We start from the raw sequence: 20,028 nt of genomic DNA on the forward strand, positions 1-20,028 counted from the left end.
AAAAAAAAAACTGTTTCAGCTAAATCTCACAAGTTTTGATATTTAGTTGTTGTGTAGTTTAAAATATACTTTAAGTTTCATTATGATTTTTTGATCCAGACAGTCTCTACTGTTTTTTCTGCTGATTTCTAGTTTAATTGCATTGTGGTCAGAGACTATTCTGTACTTCATATATTTTAAATCCTTAAAAATTTGTTGAGGGGCTTCCCTGGTGGCGCAGTGGTTGAGAATCTGCCTGCCAATGCAGGGGACACGGGTTTGAGCCCTGGTCTAGGAAGATCCCACATGCCGCGGAGCAACTGGGCCTGTGAGCCACAATTACTGAGCCTGCGCGTCTGGAGCCTGTGCTCTGCAACAAGAGAGGCCGCGATAGTGAGAGGCCCGTGCACCGCGATGAAGAGTGGCCCCCGCTTGCCACAACTAGAGAAAGCCCTTGCACAGAAACAAAGACCCAACACAGCCATAAATTAATTAATTAATTAATTAAAAGAAAAAGATCTTAAAAAAAATTATTAGTTTATTTATTTTAGACTGAGTTGGGTCTTTGTTGCTGCAGGTGGGCTTTCTCTAGTTGTGGCAAGTGGGGGCTACTCTTTGTTGTGGTACCTGGCAGTGGCTTCTCTCATTGCAGAGCACAGGCTCTAGGCATGCGGGCTTCAGTAGTTGTGGCTCGTGAGCTTAGTTGCTCTGCCGCATGTGGGATCTTCCTGGACCGAGGCTTGAACCCATGTCCCCTGCATTGGCAGGCGGATTCTTAACCACTGCGCCACCAGGGAAGGCCCCAATGCTGCTCTTAAAGAGTTAATTATCAATTAATAATGGAGAAACACTTTCCCGTGGCTGAACTATGGTGCCGGCCCACCATCCAGAAAATGACTGACATTTATTTGCAAGATAATTATTTGCAGTACACATAATCATAATGAACTAGCCAGTTCTAAGAGATATTTCATAGAGACCTATGGATTTCAAATCTTGCCTTGTTCTTTTTTCTTTCTCAGCATCAGAATCCTTCTGTCACAAAACAAGTAAGTAAAATAGATAAAAAGCACAGCTCTCAGGCCGAAGAGTTTGAAAACCACTGTGTAGACCAGAAAAGTCTGATGAAAATTTTCTGTCCTATATTAGAGTACCTTTTTTTCTTTAAGCATATGAATTCAACTGTTTGCCAGGCAATATGTAGCTACACATACAGTCAGAAGATGATCTGAGTCCAGTTTTTAAAAACTCAGGCTTAAGTTCCTTAGGTCATAAGTTCATCCTCCTCAAGAATCTAGGCTACCTGGCATTGCCATCTGCCAGGATCCAACATGACGCACCTTGGAGGTTTCAGATGCTGGACATGTTTAGACTTTTCAGTGATGTTCTCAGAGACAGAGTTCCAAAAATAATACAGATGCCCTGCTTACAGTAAGCCACCCTTTCACTGCCCAGAATACCAGTTACTTCTACCAAAGGACAGGGATGAAGAAACACTACCAAATCCTTGCTATTATGATCTCTCCTCCCCTATACATAATGCATGCATGCATGTTTCATTCCATCAGTTAATATCTATTGAGAACCTACTATGTTCCAGGCACTGTTCTTAACAATGAGAAATAAGAGCCCAGCTCTTATAAAACATACACTCAGACTTCCCTGGTGGCACAGTGGTTAAGAATCCGCCTGCCAGTGCAGGGGACACGGGTTCGATCCCTGGTCCGGGAAGATCCCACATGCTGCAGAGCAGCTAAGCCCGTGCACCACAACTACTAAGCCTGTGCTCTAGAGCCCATGAGCCACAACTACTGAGCCTGCATGCCACAACTACTGAAGCCCGCATGCCTAGAGCCCATGCTCTGCAACAAGAGAAGCCACCACAATAAGAAGTCTGCGCACCGCAACGAAGAGTAGCCCCTGCTCGCTGCAACTAGAGAAAGACCATGCACAGCAATGAAGACACAACGCAGCCAAAAAAATAATAATAATAAATGAAATAAATTAATTAATCAATTAAAAAAAACCAAAAACACACACTCTACTGGGAGATGAGAGTCAATCAAGTAAATAAATAATAATTCTAGATAATGACTGGGGGAAAAGAGGGTGACTCATTTCAACAAGGGAAGGCCTCTCTAACAAGGTGATATCTGATCTAAGACCTGAATAATGAGGAAGTATAAATGGGGAGATCTGGGAGAACAATGTGTTAGGGTAGTAAAACAGTGCTCCACAGTGGGCAATCAGCTAGTACAAAAACCCGAGCTAGAAATGAGCTTGGTATGTCTGAAAAACAGAAAGGCAGCTGGTATTGTTGGAGGGTAGTAAAAAGGTGGGAGAATTATGAGGTGAAGTTTGACAGGAGGCAGAGTCTAGATCACGCAGTATATCATAAAAACTCTAATAAAGGGGCTTCCCTGGTGGCGCAGTGGTTGAGAATCTGCCTGCCAATGCGGGGACACGGGTTCGAGCCCTGGTCTGGGAGGATCCCACATGCCACAGAGCAACTAGGCCCATGAGCCACAGCTACTGAGCCTGCGCATCTGGAGCCTGTGCTCCGCAACAAGAGAGGCCGCGATAGTGAGAGGCCCGCACACCGCGATGAAGAGGGGCCCCCGCTTGCCACAACTAGAGAAAGCCCTCGCACAGAAACGAAGACCCAACACAGCAAAAATAAATTAATTAATTAATAAACTCCTACCCCCAACATCTTCTTTAAAAAAAAAAAAAACTCTAATAAATATTTTGTATCTTATTTTAAAGAACAAAATAATGCCATGTGCAGCAACATGGATGGACCCAGAGATTGTCATATTGACTGAAGTAAGTCAGATAAAGACATATATCATATGATGTCACTTATATGTAGTATCTAAAAAAATGTTACAAATGCACGTATTTACAAAATAGAAATAAAGGACTTCCCTGGTAGTGCGGTGGTTAAGAATTCGCCTGCCAATGCAGGGGACACGGGTTCGAGCCCTGATCTGGGAAGACCCCACATGCCGTGGAGCAACTAAGCCCGTGCGCCACAACTACTGAGCCTGTGTTCTGGAGCCTGCAAGCCACAACTATGGAGCCCATGCACCGCAACTACTGAAGACTGCGTGCTCTAGGGCCTGCGTGCTACTGAAGCCTGCACGCCTACAGCCCGTGCTCCGCAACAAGAGAAGCCACTGCAATGAGAAGCCCGCGTGTGGGAACAGAGAGTAGCCCCCACTTGCCACAACTAGAGAAAGCCCACACACAGCAATGAAGACCCAACACAGCCAAAAATAAATAAATAATAAAATTTAAAATAAACAGAAATAGAGTCACAGATGGAGAAAACAGACTTATGGTTACCAGGGGGCAAAGTGGGGGGAGGGTTAAATTGGGAGATTGGGATTGACATATACACACTACTATATATAAAATAGATAACTAATAAGAACCTACTGTATAGCACAGGGAACTCTACTCAGTACTCTCTAATGGCCTATATGGGAAAAGAATCTAAAAAAGAGTGGATATATGTACATGTATAACTGATTCACTTTGCTTTACACCTGAAACCAACACAACATTGTAAATCAACTATACACCAATAAAAAGTAAAAAAAAAAAAAAAAAAAAAAGATTTTGTATCTTATTTTAGTTACACTGGAGGCTTTTAAGGAAAAGGGTAGGGTGCAGGGATAAAGGGGAGGGTTTATTTCACAAAGATCACTCTGACTGCCAAGACAATTCACTGGGGGGAAGAATAACCTTTTCAACAAATGGGGCTGGTACAACTGAATATCCACATGCAGAAGAATAACGTTGGATCCCTTCCCCAAACCATATATACAAATCAACTCAAAATGGATCATACTCCTAAATTAAGCACTAAAACTATATACTCTATACTTACATACTTTATATAAGTATACAAAGAACTCTTAGAACCCAGTAACAAAAAGACAAATAGCCCAATTAAAAATGGGCAAGAGATCTGCAGATATTTCTCTAAAGAAGATATACAAATGGCTCATAAGCACATGAAAAGATGATCAACATCATTAGTCATTAGAGAAATGCAAACAATCCACAATGAGATACAACTTTACACCTACTAGGTTGGCTGTAATCAAAAAGATAGACAATAACAAGTGTTGATAAGGATGTGGACTCAGCTTTGCAGTTGGCCTCTAACTCCATGAAATTATAGTCAGAAGTCTCGGGCAGATTTAGCAGTCTGGAGGACTGTGCTCTTAACCTCACAATGTGGCTAATTTCATGTAAAAGCACAAAAATATAAGTATCAGAAAATATAAATCTAGATTAATTTGCCAAATTAATAGATTTTTACTATATTTGTGTTCATATAATTTAAGATTTTCTACTTACCTGAGGGTCCACTAGCCATCCATGGTATAAAGGAATATCAAGAAGATCAAATACTATGCATTCTGGTGTATATTCAAACACTCGAACACCAGTGAATTTTACATTTACATCCAAGCCTGTCTGTAGTTTGTGCAGTACTGCCATAGCATCACTCATATTCTGAAAATAGAAAGGGGAAGAGAAAAAATGAGGAAAATCAAACAACAACAAAAAAGATATTTAAATGCAGGCACATTTACTACAAATTTTCCATTTTATCCAATTTATTCATTCCTTCAATTTTTATTATTAAGTACCTACTATGTGCCAGGCACTAGTATGAGTTCTAATGATAAAATAGTGGATAAAACAAAGTTCCTAATCTCATGGAACTAACATCTACTATGAGAGACAAATACATAAATTATAAAGTCAAGTATTAGTAAGAAAAATTGAACAGGATAAGGATGTACAGAGTGAGAGGGGTGAGGGACCTATTTTTAGACCAGGAAGTCCAAAGACAAAATTTCTAGTCAAAGAGGAAGGCCTCTTCCACTTCTAGGTATATTCCTAAAAGAATTGAAAGAATTTAAAGCATCGTCTTGAAGAGATATGTGTACACCCATATTCATTGCAGCATTATTCACAACAGCCAAGAGGTGGAAGCAGCTCAAATGTCCATTAACAGATAAATGGACAAAGGGAACATAGTACACACATACAATGGAATATTATTCAGCCTTAAAAAAATAAAGAAGGAAATACTATTACATGCTGCAACATGGATGAAACTTGAGGACATTATGCTGAGTGAAATAAGGTGCAAAGGAACAAATACGGTATGACTCCACTTATGTGAGATATCTAGAGTAGTCAAAATCATGGAAATAAAGTAGAATGGTAGTTGTCAGGAGCTGGAGGGAGGGAGATCTGGAGAGTTGTTCAACGAGTATAGAATTTTAGTTTTACAAGATGAAAATGTCCTAGAGATGTTATACAAGAATATAAATACAGTTAACACGACAAAACTATACACTTAAAGATGGTTAAAAGAGTAAATTTTATATTATGTTTTTTAACCACAATTTAAAAAAAAGAAAGAAAAAGAAATGAGCTATCAAGCCATGAACAGACATGGAGAAAATTTACATGTACATTACTAAGTGAAAGAAGCCAATCTGAAATATATTGTATGATTCCAAATGACACAGTGGAAAAAGGCAAAACGATGGAGACCGTAAAAAGATCAGTGGTTGCCAGGGGTTAGGAGGAGGGAGTGATGTACTGGCAGAGCACTGAGGACTTTTACGGCAGTGAAAACTATTCTGTAGGATACTATAAAGGTGGATACATGTCATTATACATTTCTCAAAACCCAAAGAAAGTATAAACACCAAGAGTGAACCCTAATGTAAACTATGGACTTTGGGTAATAATTATGTATCAATGTAAATGGTGGGAGATGAAGTCTGAGATAAAGGCTGGATCACAAAGACTTGTTGGTCAAATTAAAGAGTCGTTCTGTCCACAACAGTTTTCTCAATAAACACGGTCATATAAGTGTGTAATGAAGACTATTTTAAAACATGTTTTTCTAAACGTTTTAATGTATTAAATATGGACATAATTTAGAGGGTATACTTGATGGAACAAATAAAAACCAATATATAAAATTTGATAAAATTTTATTGAATTCCCTACTGTTAATCAGACACTGTGCTACACACTAAAGATATAAAACAGGAGCAGACTATAGCCTACTGGAGGGCTTATAGTAGGAAGGGTGAACATGAAATAAATCCTTTTATATTAAAATTAGGGACTCTCACTGAAATCTCAGATGGACAAATTTAGGTCATAATAACAAAGTTCTGTTTTACCAATTAACTTATTAAAATTCCATGCTAAGAGACTATACAGACTGAAAACAAATTATTCAAATGTTTTAAATTTATGAATGAAGAATTTATAACAGGATAACACTGCTATATACTCTTTGGATTTTGTCAGTTTCACCTCTAATAACTATATTCCCCCAAAACAATATATTTTCTCAGTCTTCCTAAAAGTTGAACCCTTGAAAACAATCAGCTCACATTTTTTTCCTTTCAGTGTTTTAAAACTTTTCCTAAAGCCATAACAATGATGAATGTGAGAAAATAGTAACAATAATGAGCCACTGTAGGATTATAGTTCTACCACTGATACTACTGATTTTTTTCTGCTATTTGTTAAATTCTTAGTTGCCAGTCATCCAGTTTCCTTCAGGGGGAAGTATAATTTCTAACAGCTCCTGGACTCAAGCTTATACCTTTACGTATCTTCTACATTTTTAATAGATTATAAAATGTTAAAATAACTAAGTTAATACAATTAATAATATCCATAAATAAAACTGATAAAAATAAACAAACTTATAAACAAAGAATTAAAAAGAGTATTTTGCCATCTTGTTCTTGAATCCAAATGGGTGCTTACAAGAAAGGATTACTACTCCTTTAAGCCAGTAGTTCAACTGTTTCTTAGAATTTTTCTTAAAGGTACTGTTAACGTGGTGAAATTTTAAAGTTAAATATAAGATATATTTTAAAAATATATTTGCAGTCATATAAAAACCTGTCATAAACACACACACAGTATTTTCTTGTGTTGTCATCATTAAGCAAAACTGAAAGAAATACGCTCTTTGTTTATATTATGATTTCTGGTAAAAGGGTTTTTAATTAGGAAGACTGCAGCTCTGCATTGGTCTTTCTAAAATTTAGGCTTAAACATTTCTGCTCACACAAAACTATACAAAAAGAACATTGTTACATCACACCTGTGGAACATTAAGCACCAGCTTAGACTCAGTCTTATCAGCTTGGTACATACTATTCTCAAAACTAATGGTAATGCAATCACAATACCTTATGAATAGTTTTAGAGCTTATTTTAAATGCAGGGTACTTTCTGTCTAACATGTTTATAAGAAATGCAAGTGGTTGTTAGTGTCTGTTTCAACTTTGAAGCAAAACTTTACTTCCAATCATTTTTCAAAAGTCTAGATCACCTTAATGGAAACATATCCTGAGACTGCAAAACAGACTTGAAACAAAGTGCTGATATCATTTGCAAATACTCATCACTCAAGATTTTCTCAAAAAACAAATACCGTATGCTAACACATACATATGGAATAAAAAAAAAATGGTTCTCATGAACCTAGGAGCAGGACAGGAATAAAGAGGCAGACATAGAGAATGGACTTGAGGACATGGGGAGGGGGAAGGGTAAGCTGGGACGAAGTAAGAGAGTGGTATGGACATATATACACTACCAAATGTAAAATAGATAGCTAGTGGGAAGCAGCCGCATAGCACAGGGAGATCAGCTTGGTGCTTTGTGACCATCTAGGACGGTGGGATAGGGAGGGTGGGAGGGAGACGCAAGAGGGAGGGGATATGGGGATATATGTATACATACAGCTGATTCACTTTGTTATACAGCAGAGACTAACACAACATCGTAAAGCAATTATACTTCAAATAAAGATGTTTAAAAATGAATCAATAAATAAAAAAGATTTTCTCAAGACTGTGCAACAGAAGTAAAATGAATTTTGAGGTTAATGTGAAACTGCAACTATGATCCGTAATTTCTAATTTCAAGTTTTTGTATTAATCATAATAGCCTTGCTGATTTCAATAAGAAATGATACAAATTTGATAAATAAATGATATAAATTTAACCATAACACTTTATACTTATAAAATATTTACTGGTTTTATATATTGAAGGTTAGCCTAAGATTTCATTTGAAAGGGAGTTTCCATTGTGAGAAATGTTTAGAAATCCTTGCTTTAAGCTACAAATTCCAATAGAATTTAAATGATTTAGCATACCTATTTGGCTTTAGCTATGGATTGCCTACCTTACACAGTGATGCAATGCAACATACTGGCTTTTCCATTTCATTAGGACTAGATTATTTGAACATTCAAATTCAAGAAATTTTGCAATACCAAAATGAATTTTGTTTTCTTTTTGCCATTTGGATACTGGTGAAAGTATGTAGTAAGGGTTACTTTGAAAGTAAACATAAAGGTTCCAATGATATCTGTTTCTTCCCTGCCTGATACTTCTTCCACTGTAAGAACCTGATTTCTTCTTGCCTTCCATTGTCAAACAAAGGAAGAATACTGAAGAAAATGAAGCTATGCTTGCTTTCTTACAGCTCCAATAATTTTGAGCCCAGTGGTCCCCTCCTATATTACAGAATAGTATCTCTAAAGAACGTGCCAAGCAAACGTAGACACATTGAAACTATGAAACAGCAGATTTAGTCCTAATGACATACCCCAGAAATCTTCTGCTGAACTGTTTCCTACATATAATTTAATTGTAAAATGTACACAAATGAGGAAAGATAAATCAATAACATATTCACTTGAAAGTCAATTTTTTCAAGGAAAATACCAAGTTATCATTCTACATAGGTGTGTAGAATGATATCTATGTTTCATTCTACATTGCATATAGATTCACATAAAAGACAGATCAGCAAAGTACGGCCTGTGGGTCAAATAAGGCTGTGAGCTAAGAATGGTTTTTACATTTTTAAAAGGGTGTAAAAAGAGAAAACAAAGAATATGCCCAAAAATCCACTGAGACTCCCTCTTGCGAGAGCACCGGAATCACAACCAACTGCTGAACAATCGTGGACAGGAAGACACTGGAATTCACCAAAAAAGATCCCCACATCCAAAGACAAAGGAGAAGCCACAATGAGATGGTAGGAGGGGTACAATCACAATAAAATCAAATCCCATAACTGCTGGGTGGGTGACTCACAAACTGGAGAACACTTATATCACAGAAGTCCACCCACTGCAGTGAAGATTCTGAGCCCCACGTCAGGCTTCCCAACCTGGGGGTCCAGCAACAGGAGGAGGAATTCCTAGAGAATCAGGCTTTGAAGGCTAGTGGGATTTGATTGCAGGACTTTGACAGGACAGGGGAAACAGAGACTCCACTCTTGGAGGGCACACACAAAGTAGTGCGCATATCGGGACCCAAGGGAAGGAGCAGTGACCCCAGGGGAGACTGAACCAGACCTACCTGCTAGTGTTGGAGGGTCTCCTGCAGAGGCAGGGGGTGGATGTCGCTTACTGTGGGGACAGGGACACTGGAAGCAGAAGTTCTGGGAAGTACTCCTTGGCGTGAGCCCTCCCAGAGTCTGCCATTAGCCCCACCAAAGAGCCGGGTAGGCTCCAGTGCTGGGTCGCCTCAGGCCAAACAACCAACAGGGAGGCAACCCAGCCCAACCCATCAGCAGACAAGTGGATTAAAGTTTTACTGAGCTCTGCCCACCAGAGCAACACCCAGCTCTACCCACCACCAGTCCCTCCCATCAGGAAGCTTGCACAAGCCTCTTAGATAGCCTCATCCACGAGACAGCAGACAGCAGAGCAAGAAGAACTACAATTCTGCAGCCTGTGGAAGGAAAACCACATTCACAGAAAGATAGACAAAATGAAAAGACAGAGGACTTTGTACCAGATGAAGGAACAAGATAAAACCCCAGAAAAACAACTAAATGAAGTGGAGAAAGGCAACCTTCCAGAAAAAGAATTCAGAATAATGATAGTGAAGATGATCCAGGACCTCAGGAAAAGAATGGAGGCAAAGATCAAGAAGATGCAAGTAATGTTTAACAAAAGCCTAGAAGAATTAAAGAACAGAGATGAACAATACAATAACTGAAACGAAAAATACACTAGAAGGAATCAATAGCAGAATAACTGAGGCAGAAGAACGGATAAGTGACCTGGAAGACAGAATGGTGGAATTCACTGCCGTGGAACAGAATAAACAAAAAAGAATGAAAAGAAATGAAGACAGCCTAAGGGACCTCTGGGACAACACTGAATGCAACAACATTTGCATTATAGGGGTCCCAGAAGGAGAAGAGAGAGAGAAAGGACCCAAGAAAATATGTGAAGAGATTATAGTCAAAAACTTCCCTAACATGGGAAAGGAAATAGCCATCCAAGTACAGGAAGTGCAGACAGTCCCAGGCAGGATAAACCCAAGGAGAAACCCGCCGACACACACAGTAATCAAATTGACAAAAATTAAAGACAAAGAAAAATTATTGAAAGCAACGAGGGAAAAAGGACAAATAACATACAAGGGAACTCCCATAAGGTTAACAGCTGATTTCTCAGCAGAAACTCCACAAGCCAGAAGGGAGTGGCACAACATATTTAAAGTGGTGAAAGGGAAGAACATACAACCAAGATTATTCTATGTGCCAAGGATCACATCCAGAATCAGTGGAGAAATCAAAAGCTTTACAGACAAGCAAAAGCTAGGAGAATTCAGCACCACCAAACCAGCTCTACAACAAATGCTAAAGGAACTTCTCTAAGTGGGAAACACAAGAGAAGAAAAGGACCTACAAAAACAAACCCAAAACAATTAAGAAAATGGTAAAGGAGCAGAGATATCAATAATTACCTTAAACATGAATGGATTAAATGCTCCAACCAAAAGACACAGGCTCGCTGAATGTATACAAAAACAAGACCCATATATATGCTGTCTACAAGAGACCCACTTCAGACCTAGGGACACATACAGACTGAAAGTGAGGGGATGGAAAAAGATATTCCATGCAAATGGAAATCAAAAGAAAGCTGGAGTAGCAATACTTATATCAGATAAAATAGACTTTAAAATAAAGAATGTTACAAGAGACAAGGAAGGATACTACATAATGATCAAGGGATCAATCCGAGAAGATATAACAATTGTAAATATATATGCACCCAACACAGGAGCACCTCAATACATAAGGCAACTGCTAACAGCTATAAAAGAGGAAATTGACAGTAACACAATAATAGTGGGGGACTTTTAACACCTCACTTACACCAATGGACAGATCATCCCAACAGAAAATTAATAAGGAAACACAAGCGTTAAATGACACAATGGACCATATAGATTTAATTGATATTTATAGGACATTCCTTCCAAAAATAGCAGATTACACTTTCTTCTCAAGTGCACATGGAACATTCTCCAGGATTGATCACATTGTGGGTCACAAATCAAGCCTTGGTAAATTTAAGAAAATTGAAATCATATCAAGCATCTTTTCCGACCACAACGCTATGAGATTAGAAATCAATTACAGCAAAAGAAACCATAAAAAACACAAACGCATGGAGGGTAAACAATACGTTACTAAATAACTAAGAGATCACTGAAGAAATTAAAGAGGAAATCAAAAAATATCTACAGACAAATTACAATGAAAACATGATGATCCAAAACCTACGGGATGCAGCAAAAGCAGCTGGGATTGACATATATACACTAATATGTATAAAATGGATAACCAATAAGACCCTGATATATAAAAAAAAATTTTTTTTAAAAAGATGACACAAACAGATGGAGAGATATACCATGTTCTTGGACTGGAAGAATCAATATTGTTAAAATAACTATACTACCCAAAGCAATCTACAGATTCAATGCAATCCCTATCAAATCACCAATGGCATTTTTTACAGAACTGGAACAAAAAGTCTTAAAATTTGTATGGAGACACAAAAGACCCTGAATAGCCAAAGCAGTCTTGAGGGAAAAAAGTGGAGCTGGAGGAATCAGACTCCCTGAATTCAGACTATACTACAAAGCTACAATAATCAAGACAATATGGTACGGGCACAAAAACAGAAATATAGATCAATGGAACAGGATAGAAAGCCCAAAGATAAACCCACGTACCTATGGTCAACTAATCTATGACAAAGCAAGCCAGGATGTACAATGGAGAAAAGACAGTCTCTTCAATAAGTGGTGTTGGGAAAACTGGACAGCTACATGTAAAAGAATGAAATTAGAACACTCCCTAACACCATACACAAAAATAAACTCAAAATGGATTAAAGACCTAAATGTAAGGCCAGACACTATAAAAGTCTTAGAGGAAAACATAGGAAGAACACTCTTTGACATAAATCACAGCAAGATCTTTTTTGATCCACCTCCTAGAGTAATGGAAATAAAAATAAACAAATGGGACCTAATAAGACTTAAGAGCTTTGTAAAGCAAAGCAAACCACAAACAAGACAAAAAGACAACCTTCAGCATGGGAGAAAATATTTGCAAACAAATCAACAGACAAAGGATTAATCTCCAAAATATATAAACAGCTCATGTAGCTCAATATTAAAAAAACAAACAACCCAATCAAAAAATGGGCAGAAGACCTAAATAGACATTTCTCCAAAGAAGACATACAGATGGCCAAGAAGCACAGAAAAAGCTGCTCAACATCACTAATTATTAGAGAAATGCAAATTAAAACTACAATGAGGTATCACCTCACACCAATTAGAATGGACATCAACAGAAAATCTACAAACAACAAATGCTGGAGAGGGTGTGGAGAAAAGGGACGCCTTTTATACTGTTGGTGGGAATGTAAATTGATACAGCCCCTTTGGAGAACAGTATGGAGGTTCCTTAAAAAACTAAAAATAGAATTACCATATGACCCAGCAATCCCACTACTGGGCATATACCCAGAGAAAACCATAATTCAAAAGACACATGCACCCCAATGTTCACTGCAGCACTATTTACAATAGCCAGGTCATGGAAGCAACCTAAATGCCCATCAACAGACAAATGGATAAAGAAGATGTGGTGTATATATATACAATGGAATATTACTCAGCCATAAAAAGGAACAAAATTGGGTCATTTGTAGAGACGTGGATGGATCTAGAGATTGTCATACAGAGTGAAGTAAGTCGGAAAGAGAAAAACAAATATCGTATATTAATGCATATATGTGGAACCTATAAAAATGGTACAGATGAACTGGTTTACAAGGCAGAAATAGAGACACAGATGTAGAGAACAAACGTATGGACACCAAGGGGGGAAAGTGGTGGGGGTGGTGTGATGAATTGGGAGATTGGGATTGACATATATACACTAATATGTATAAAATAGATAACTAATAAGAACCTGCTGTATAAAAAAATAAATAAAATTCAAAAATTAAAAAAAAAAGAAAAGCCACTGATAGAGACCAATGAATATATCCGTAAGTAAAAATTAACTATCTTAATATAACAAAAATTGTATCTATTACCTGCTCATAGTTTAAACGTTGAATTTCTGAAATTTCTTTTGGCTTTGTATCAAGCATGTAGTCTCCTGTAAAAAGAAATGGTAAAGTTGCCTTTTAAAAATATTACTTTTTATCTAATTACAAAGGTAATATATTTTAATTATAAATTGTAGCAATAGGTAACATAAAATATTTACCCCCCCCATTCAGAGAAAATCAATGTTAACTGTTAGCTAAGGTCTCACATATTTTTTTCAGTGTACATCCTATGTTTTGAACTTTCTTTTTCCTCCTCTTTATATTTAAGCATCTTTCCATGTCACTACAATAAAGCTCTAAAAGGTTTTTACCAAGTTTCACTGCTATCAGCAAGATAACTATTACCCCAATACCTTTCCAAGAATGGGTGTCATCAGTCTTCTAAATGTTTGTCATTCTTAGAAGTAAGCAAACATTTTTTTTTGCATTTAAAAAATTGGTATCTTAGTGGTTACCGGTGAGGAGAGGGAAGAGAGAGAGGCAAGAAAGGGGTATGGAATTGAGATACAAACTACTATGTATAAAATAGATAAGCAACAAGAATATATTGTATAGCACAGGGAATTAAAGCCATTATCTTGTAATAGCTTTTAAGGAGTATAATCTGTAAAAATACTGAATCACTATGCTGTACACCTGAAACTAATATAATATTGTAAAGCAACTATACTTCCCCCAAATTGATACATTTTTATACAGGTATTTTCACTTGGTATCACCATTTTAATATATAAATGACTTTTTAAAAAATAAATTTACTTATTTATTTTTGGCTGCATTGGGTCTTTGTTGCTGCACGCGGACTTCCTCTAGTTGCAGCAAGCGGGGTCTACTCTTCGTTGCGGTGCACGGCCTCCTTATTGCGGTGGCTTCTCTTGTTGCAGAGCACAGGCTCTAGGCGTGCAGGCTTCATTAGTTGTGGCATACGGGCTCAGTAGTTGTGACTCGCGACCTCTAGAGTGCAGGCTCAGTAGTTGTGGCATGTGGGCTTAGTTGCTCCGCGGCATGTGAGATCTTCCCAGCCCAGGGCTCGAACCCGTGTTCCCTGGAACCCGTGTTCCCTGCATTGGCAGGCGGATTCTTAACCACTGTGCTACCAGGGAAGCCCCTATAAATGACTTTTAGTATACGTGATACCTTTTAAATATATGTAGCATCATTTTAATATATGCAGTAACTTTTTATCCATGTTTTGCCTTTTTAACTATGTATTAATTATATATACTTATCTTTGAATTGCCTGCCTATACAAGTATCATTTTTTTTTTTTACTGAACCACATAAAAGCTCTTTTTCAGTTAGAGGAATTAGAACATTTCCTGTTATACATGGTAAATTTTTTTTTTCCCATAATGGCTTCTGACTTTATGGTGATGTTTTTTGCCTACTTTTCACCATACAGAAATATTTAATTTCAGTATAGTCAAATTCTTCTATTATAGCTTCTGGGTTTGATGGGTTTGATGTCATGTTAGAAAGATTTTCACCTCTTCAGAGTATACAAACATTCACATATACTTTCTTCATGTAATTTTATGTTTGTCTTTTTTTACGTTTAAATCTTTAATTTATCTGGAATTAATTTGATATAAACAGTGATACATGGAACTAACTTCTCAGCCAGCCTCCCAAATCACTAAGTTGATAAATTGTTTTATTAACTTTTATTTTCAAATTCAAAATAAACTTCTAAAGACTGCATCAAGTATTCTTTTAGGGACTTCCCTGGTGGCACAGTGGTTAAGAATCCGCCTGCCAGTGAAGGGGACATGGGTTCGAGCCCTGGTCTGGGAAGACCCCACATGCCAAGGAGCAACTAAGCCCATGCGCCACAACTACTGAGCCTGCGCTCTAGAGCCCGTGAGCCACAACTACTAAGCCGACGAGCCACAACTACTGAAGCCCATGTGCTTAGAGCCTGTGCTCTGCAACAAGAGAAGCCACCACAAATCAGAAGCCCATGCACCACAACAAAGATTAGCCCCCGCTTGCTACAACTAGCGAAAGCTGCGCGCAGCAACGAAGACCCAACGCAGCCAAAGATAAGTACATAAATAAGTTTTTAAAAAAGTATTCTTTTAATCTCTCCAACTCTGATAATAAAGGAATTCCTACGAACATCAATATATTATTATTTTTGCTTTTATTTAGAACTTTAAGATGGCAAAATCTAACTGATAACAATTTTATTCCACCATAGGTACAGGAATTCTAAATCACTAAATTAATTCATTCACAGAAATATATAAGCAAGTGTATTTAACAAATATTTTTGAATCCTTATTATACATGGCACATTGTATATTTACATGTTGAGGTTTTAATATAGCATTTAACTGAAAACTACACTTTGAGTAAATTTTATACATTATTTATTCAAATAATTGAGAACATATTTGCTATACTGGTATCCTATATCTCATTTAAGCTCTGTATTTATCCTGATAAAAGACTGTAGTGTATGCTTTCCTACAACTTTAATAGGGTCAGGATGCAGAACATTACATAATTCAATACTAAATGACCCTAGATATGCTATCATGGATTAAAGCTTAGGTGCTAAGAATAGAATAATTATTGGGAAAGACTCAGATAAGCAACCCCTCTTTTCCTGAGGTCAGAAAAGATCTTCAGACAAGAGAAGAATGGCCTGACTAAGGGAGGCAGCCTCTGTGATGGACCTCAATGAGCCCTATAGCCTGGCATTCATACCTTTGTATAATCACCTTCCCTTGAGTGTGGACTGGATTCACTTCTAGTGAATCAAATACAACAGAATTAATGAAATGTCACTTACAAAATTATAAAAGAAAATATTGTGTCGTTTGTCATGGTGCTTTCTCATTTGCTCACTCTGAGGAATGCCACCTGCCATGTTCTGAGCTGCCTTTTGGAGATGCCCACGGCAAGGAATTGAAGGAAGCCTCTAGAGAGAGAGCCACAGAGAGCCACAGTCAATGAGGAACTGAGAACCTCAGTCCAACAACCTGTGAGGAACTGAATCCTGCCAACAACCAAGTGAGAAAGCTTGGAAGCAGATCTTCCTCAGTTGGGCCTGGAGATAAGACTGCAGCCCCAACTGACACACTGACTGCAACCTCATGAGAGACCTTAAGCCAGTCACTTAGCCACACCCAGATTCCTGACCTACAAATACTGTGTGATAATAAACATTCATTGTTCTAAGTGACTAAATTTTGGGGTGATATGAAGCAATAGATATCTGTATTTTTAGGAAAGTTTGTAATAGAGAATTAGATATTTTTAAAAGACTGATTTTGAGTTTTTAAGGGAGCATCTTTCAGTTTTAGATATCTAAATAAATCATCTCTTAAGAATTCTGTCTAGCTTATCTAACCTTTATAACAAAATTGGTCAACAATACTACCTCAATCAAAAATATTTATTGAGGGACTTCCCTGGTGGTCCAGTGGTTAAGAATCTGCCTTCCAATGAAGGGGATGCAGGTTCAATCCCTGGTCGGGGAACTAAGATCCCACATGCTGTGGGGCAACTAAAACCACACGCCGCGACTACTGAGCCTGCACACTCTAGAGTCCACGCACCACAACTAGAGAGCGTTCGTGCTGCAACTACTGAGCCCATGGGCTCTGGAGCCCACGTGCCACAACTAGAGAGCTCACACGCTGCCAACTACTGAGCCTGCGTGCCCTGGAGCCCGCGCGCCGCAGTGAAGAGCCCACGCGCTGCAAAAAAAAGATCCCACATGCCACAACGAAGATCCTGCGTGCTGCAACTAAGACCTGACGCAGCCAAATAAATAAATAAATAAAACATTTTTTAAAAAACAGTATTTATTGAAAGTCTATTCCGTGTTTAGCAACAGGTTAACGTGTTTGGAAATGAGCGTTTCCCTTAAAAAACTAATAATTTGGTTGGCAAAGAACATACAGGAAACAGAATAAAATAACAATAAGGTATAATAGAGTGTAAAATGTAATAAAGGCCTTAAGTACCAAGTGATTTTGAAAAGAAATATTCATAAAGCCTGTAGCACTTAGAAATATCCTTTGTAGGGGGTAGTATCTAAAGCAGATTCAGAAAAATCGGCAGAACCTGCCAAGGCAGTGAGGGGAAAAAGCATTCTTTGAGGGAGAAAGAATGATGGGAAAACCAAATATAAGAAACATCTTGCTATATGGGCAGTTTATAAGGAGGTTTATACATAAGATTTATGTTGCAGAGTGGTGGGAAATATGGCTGGATGGGTAAGCTTGATCAGATTATAGAAAATCATAAATAATACATCAGTAAGTTTGGCTGCTTGTGAAAGATCATAAGGGAATCTTTCTGTTTTTAAGTAGACAAGTGAAGGATGAAACTGGTGCTTTAAGAAGATAACACTGATATGTAGGCTAATTTGGAGAGTAGAGGAAACAAAAGAGCTTGCAATAAATCACATTCCGAAGTACCAGTATACAGAGAGAGGAAAGAATTTCAAAGAAAGAATCCATAAGACTTTGCTATTAATGGGATATTTCAGACAAACAGAAATTAAGAAACAAAAACCTGACAGCCACATTAGGCCAAAAAAGGAAGAGAGGGTTTGGCAGTAGGTAGTAGGTAACTTATCCCAGGTGAGCATTTGGAAAAGAGAAGACACAGTCAACTGTGGGCAAAATTAAAATGCTTCAACACTGACCTCCTTTTATAGTATTTATGTTCAAAAGATAAAATAAATTACCTTTTAAAAAGTCAGACAGCACCATCATCCTAACAACCATTTTCCTTACTATAATACGATGCTAGTCTCACCATCATACAAACTGTCTTGGATGGTTAAAATCATAGTGTGTATTCTAGTTTGTGTTGTGCTTTTTTACCTCATCTTCCTAACCCCCAGAGAACTGGAGTAATCTCAAGAGAACAAAATCCAAATAGCTTAGAAAATTAAACAATTTGTTTTGGCAGGATTGGCTTTAAATAAAGTTTACTTTTGGTGAGGCAGAGTTTTCAGAATCTCTCTTCTCACATTATTCTTGCTCACTTCTCTCCCACCTCCCATTAGGATCATATTACTTTCATGCTGTCCCTGTAGATGAGTCTCCTCGCCCAGGACTTCCAAACCTCTTTAGCTACCCTAAATCTAAATATTACTTTGTCAAATTTTCTTTTTCCCTATAATTTAAAAAATTCTCTACTCTATGTCCTGCTCTCTCAGGGATTTTTAAAATCTAACAGTTAGATAAATTTAAGATACCAAGATGCACTAATTATTTTCTTTCCAAGAAAAATACCATGTTAACATTTTCTTAGTACATTTATGCAAGCCACATTGACTGTATTGTTGACACCTCCAAATAACTTGTCCACACTACATAATCAGTAAATATTTGCTGGATAAGAAAAAGAAAAAAAAAGGAAGAGACAAGTAGTAGGAATTTAAAATACTCTATCAAAAACACTTGAGTGGTGGAAAGGGAGAAGGGATATACTTTTGAGAATACTAGCCTTTCAGCACTTTAAAAATCATATTAGAAGGTGCCTAGATGGAGAGAACACATAATTTAATCTTTCTGAGCTTTGGTTACCTCATCTGTAAAATGAAGAGATATTATAATTTATGATGCTTTTATTTCCACTCCAATCTTACCCTTTTATACTATTAGTACCTCCATTCATATGCCCTCTGCCTCTGCTCATGGGTCTCTGCCATTACAAATGCATTCTTTAGCTATGGGAACTGACAGCAAAAGAGCTCATTTTGTCTCAGAAGGTAGAATAGAAAAAGGCAAGTAGAGTGATGGTAATAACTAGCAGGCAAGAGGTTAGGTAAATGGCATCGGTCTATGATAGCACAGACAGCAGAGCCAGGATGACATAAGAAGCTGTGGAGTGGCAGCACAGTTTAAGGTTAGCACTGTCCAACAGAAATATAATGCAAGCCACAAATGCAAGCCCATATGTAACTTTAAATTTTTAGTAGCCACATTAAAAAAAGTAAAAAGAAGTAAAATTAATTTTAATAATATCTTTTATTTAGCCCAGTATATTAAACGTCGCCCCTGCTGAAACTTCCCCCCACCCCGTGGAAAAATTGTCTTCTACAAAAGCAGTCCCTGGTGCCAAAAAGTTTGGGGACCGCTGCTCTAACCCATGCATTTCAGCAGGGGCAATGTTACCGCCAAGGGGGCAAAAACTGATTCTTGGAGGCTAGGGACAAAAGTATCTTAGATATTATAATGGTTTGTGGCCTTCAAAGGGCCACAGAACATGAAGAGACATACAGTATATCTGTGGTATTAAAATTTCCTGGAGAGAGTGATTAGGACAAAGATGTCTACAAAGGCTCCTTAGGGGGGCAATACTGAAAAAAAGGTGGAGAAACACTGCTCTACCCAATCTGTGCATGCAGGGAAACTTTAGGGGATGATCCTGGACCCACGTCTCTTCTCTCTTTATACTTTCTCTCTTAATGATCTCATCAATTTCCACAGATTTAAATACCATTTTTAGTATACTAACGACTCCTAAATTCCTATCTTGAATTTCAGTGTCC

The 20,028-nt window shown here is 37.7% G+C and overlaps 1 protein-coding gene across 4 annotated transcripts in view; it reads right to left on the reverse strand.

The window, feature by feature from the left end:
- Positions 1-20,028, reverse strand: part of MINDY2 (MINDY lysine 48 deubiquitinase 2) — a 115,798-nt gene that overhangs the window by 76,735 nt on the left and 19,035 nt on the right. For all 4 annotated transcript variants that reach the window (XR_004485807.2, XM_049705995.1, XM_049705994.1 and 1 more), the window contains exons 3-4: positions 13,491-13,555; positions 4,351-4,509 (exon numbers count right to left, since the gene is read on the reverse strand). Coding sequence is in view for 3 of the 4 variants with exons in the window: in XM_049705995.1 (XP_049561952.1) it covers positions 4,351-4,509; positions 13,491-13,555 (224 nt within the window). In the remaining variant the exon portion in view is untranslated. The remainder of the gene's footprint in view (positions 1-4,350; positions 4,510-13,490; positions 13,556-20,028) is intronic.

The sequence above is a fragment of the Orcinus orca genome, chromosome 2, assembly GCF_937001465.1.
Source record: "Orcinus orca chromosome 2, mOrcOrc1.1, whole genome shotgun sequence".
Classification (NCBI taxonomy): Eukaryota; Metazoa; Chordata; class Mammalia; order Artiodactyla; family Delphinidae; genus Orcinus; species Orcinus orca.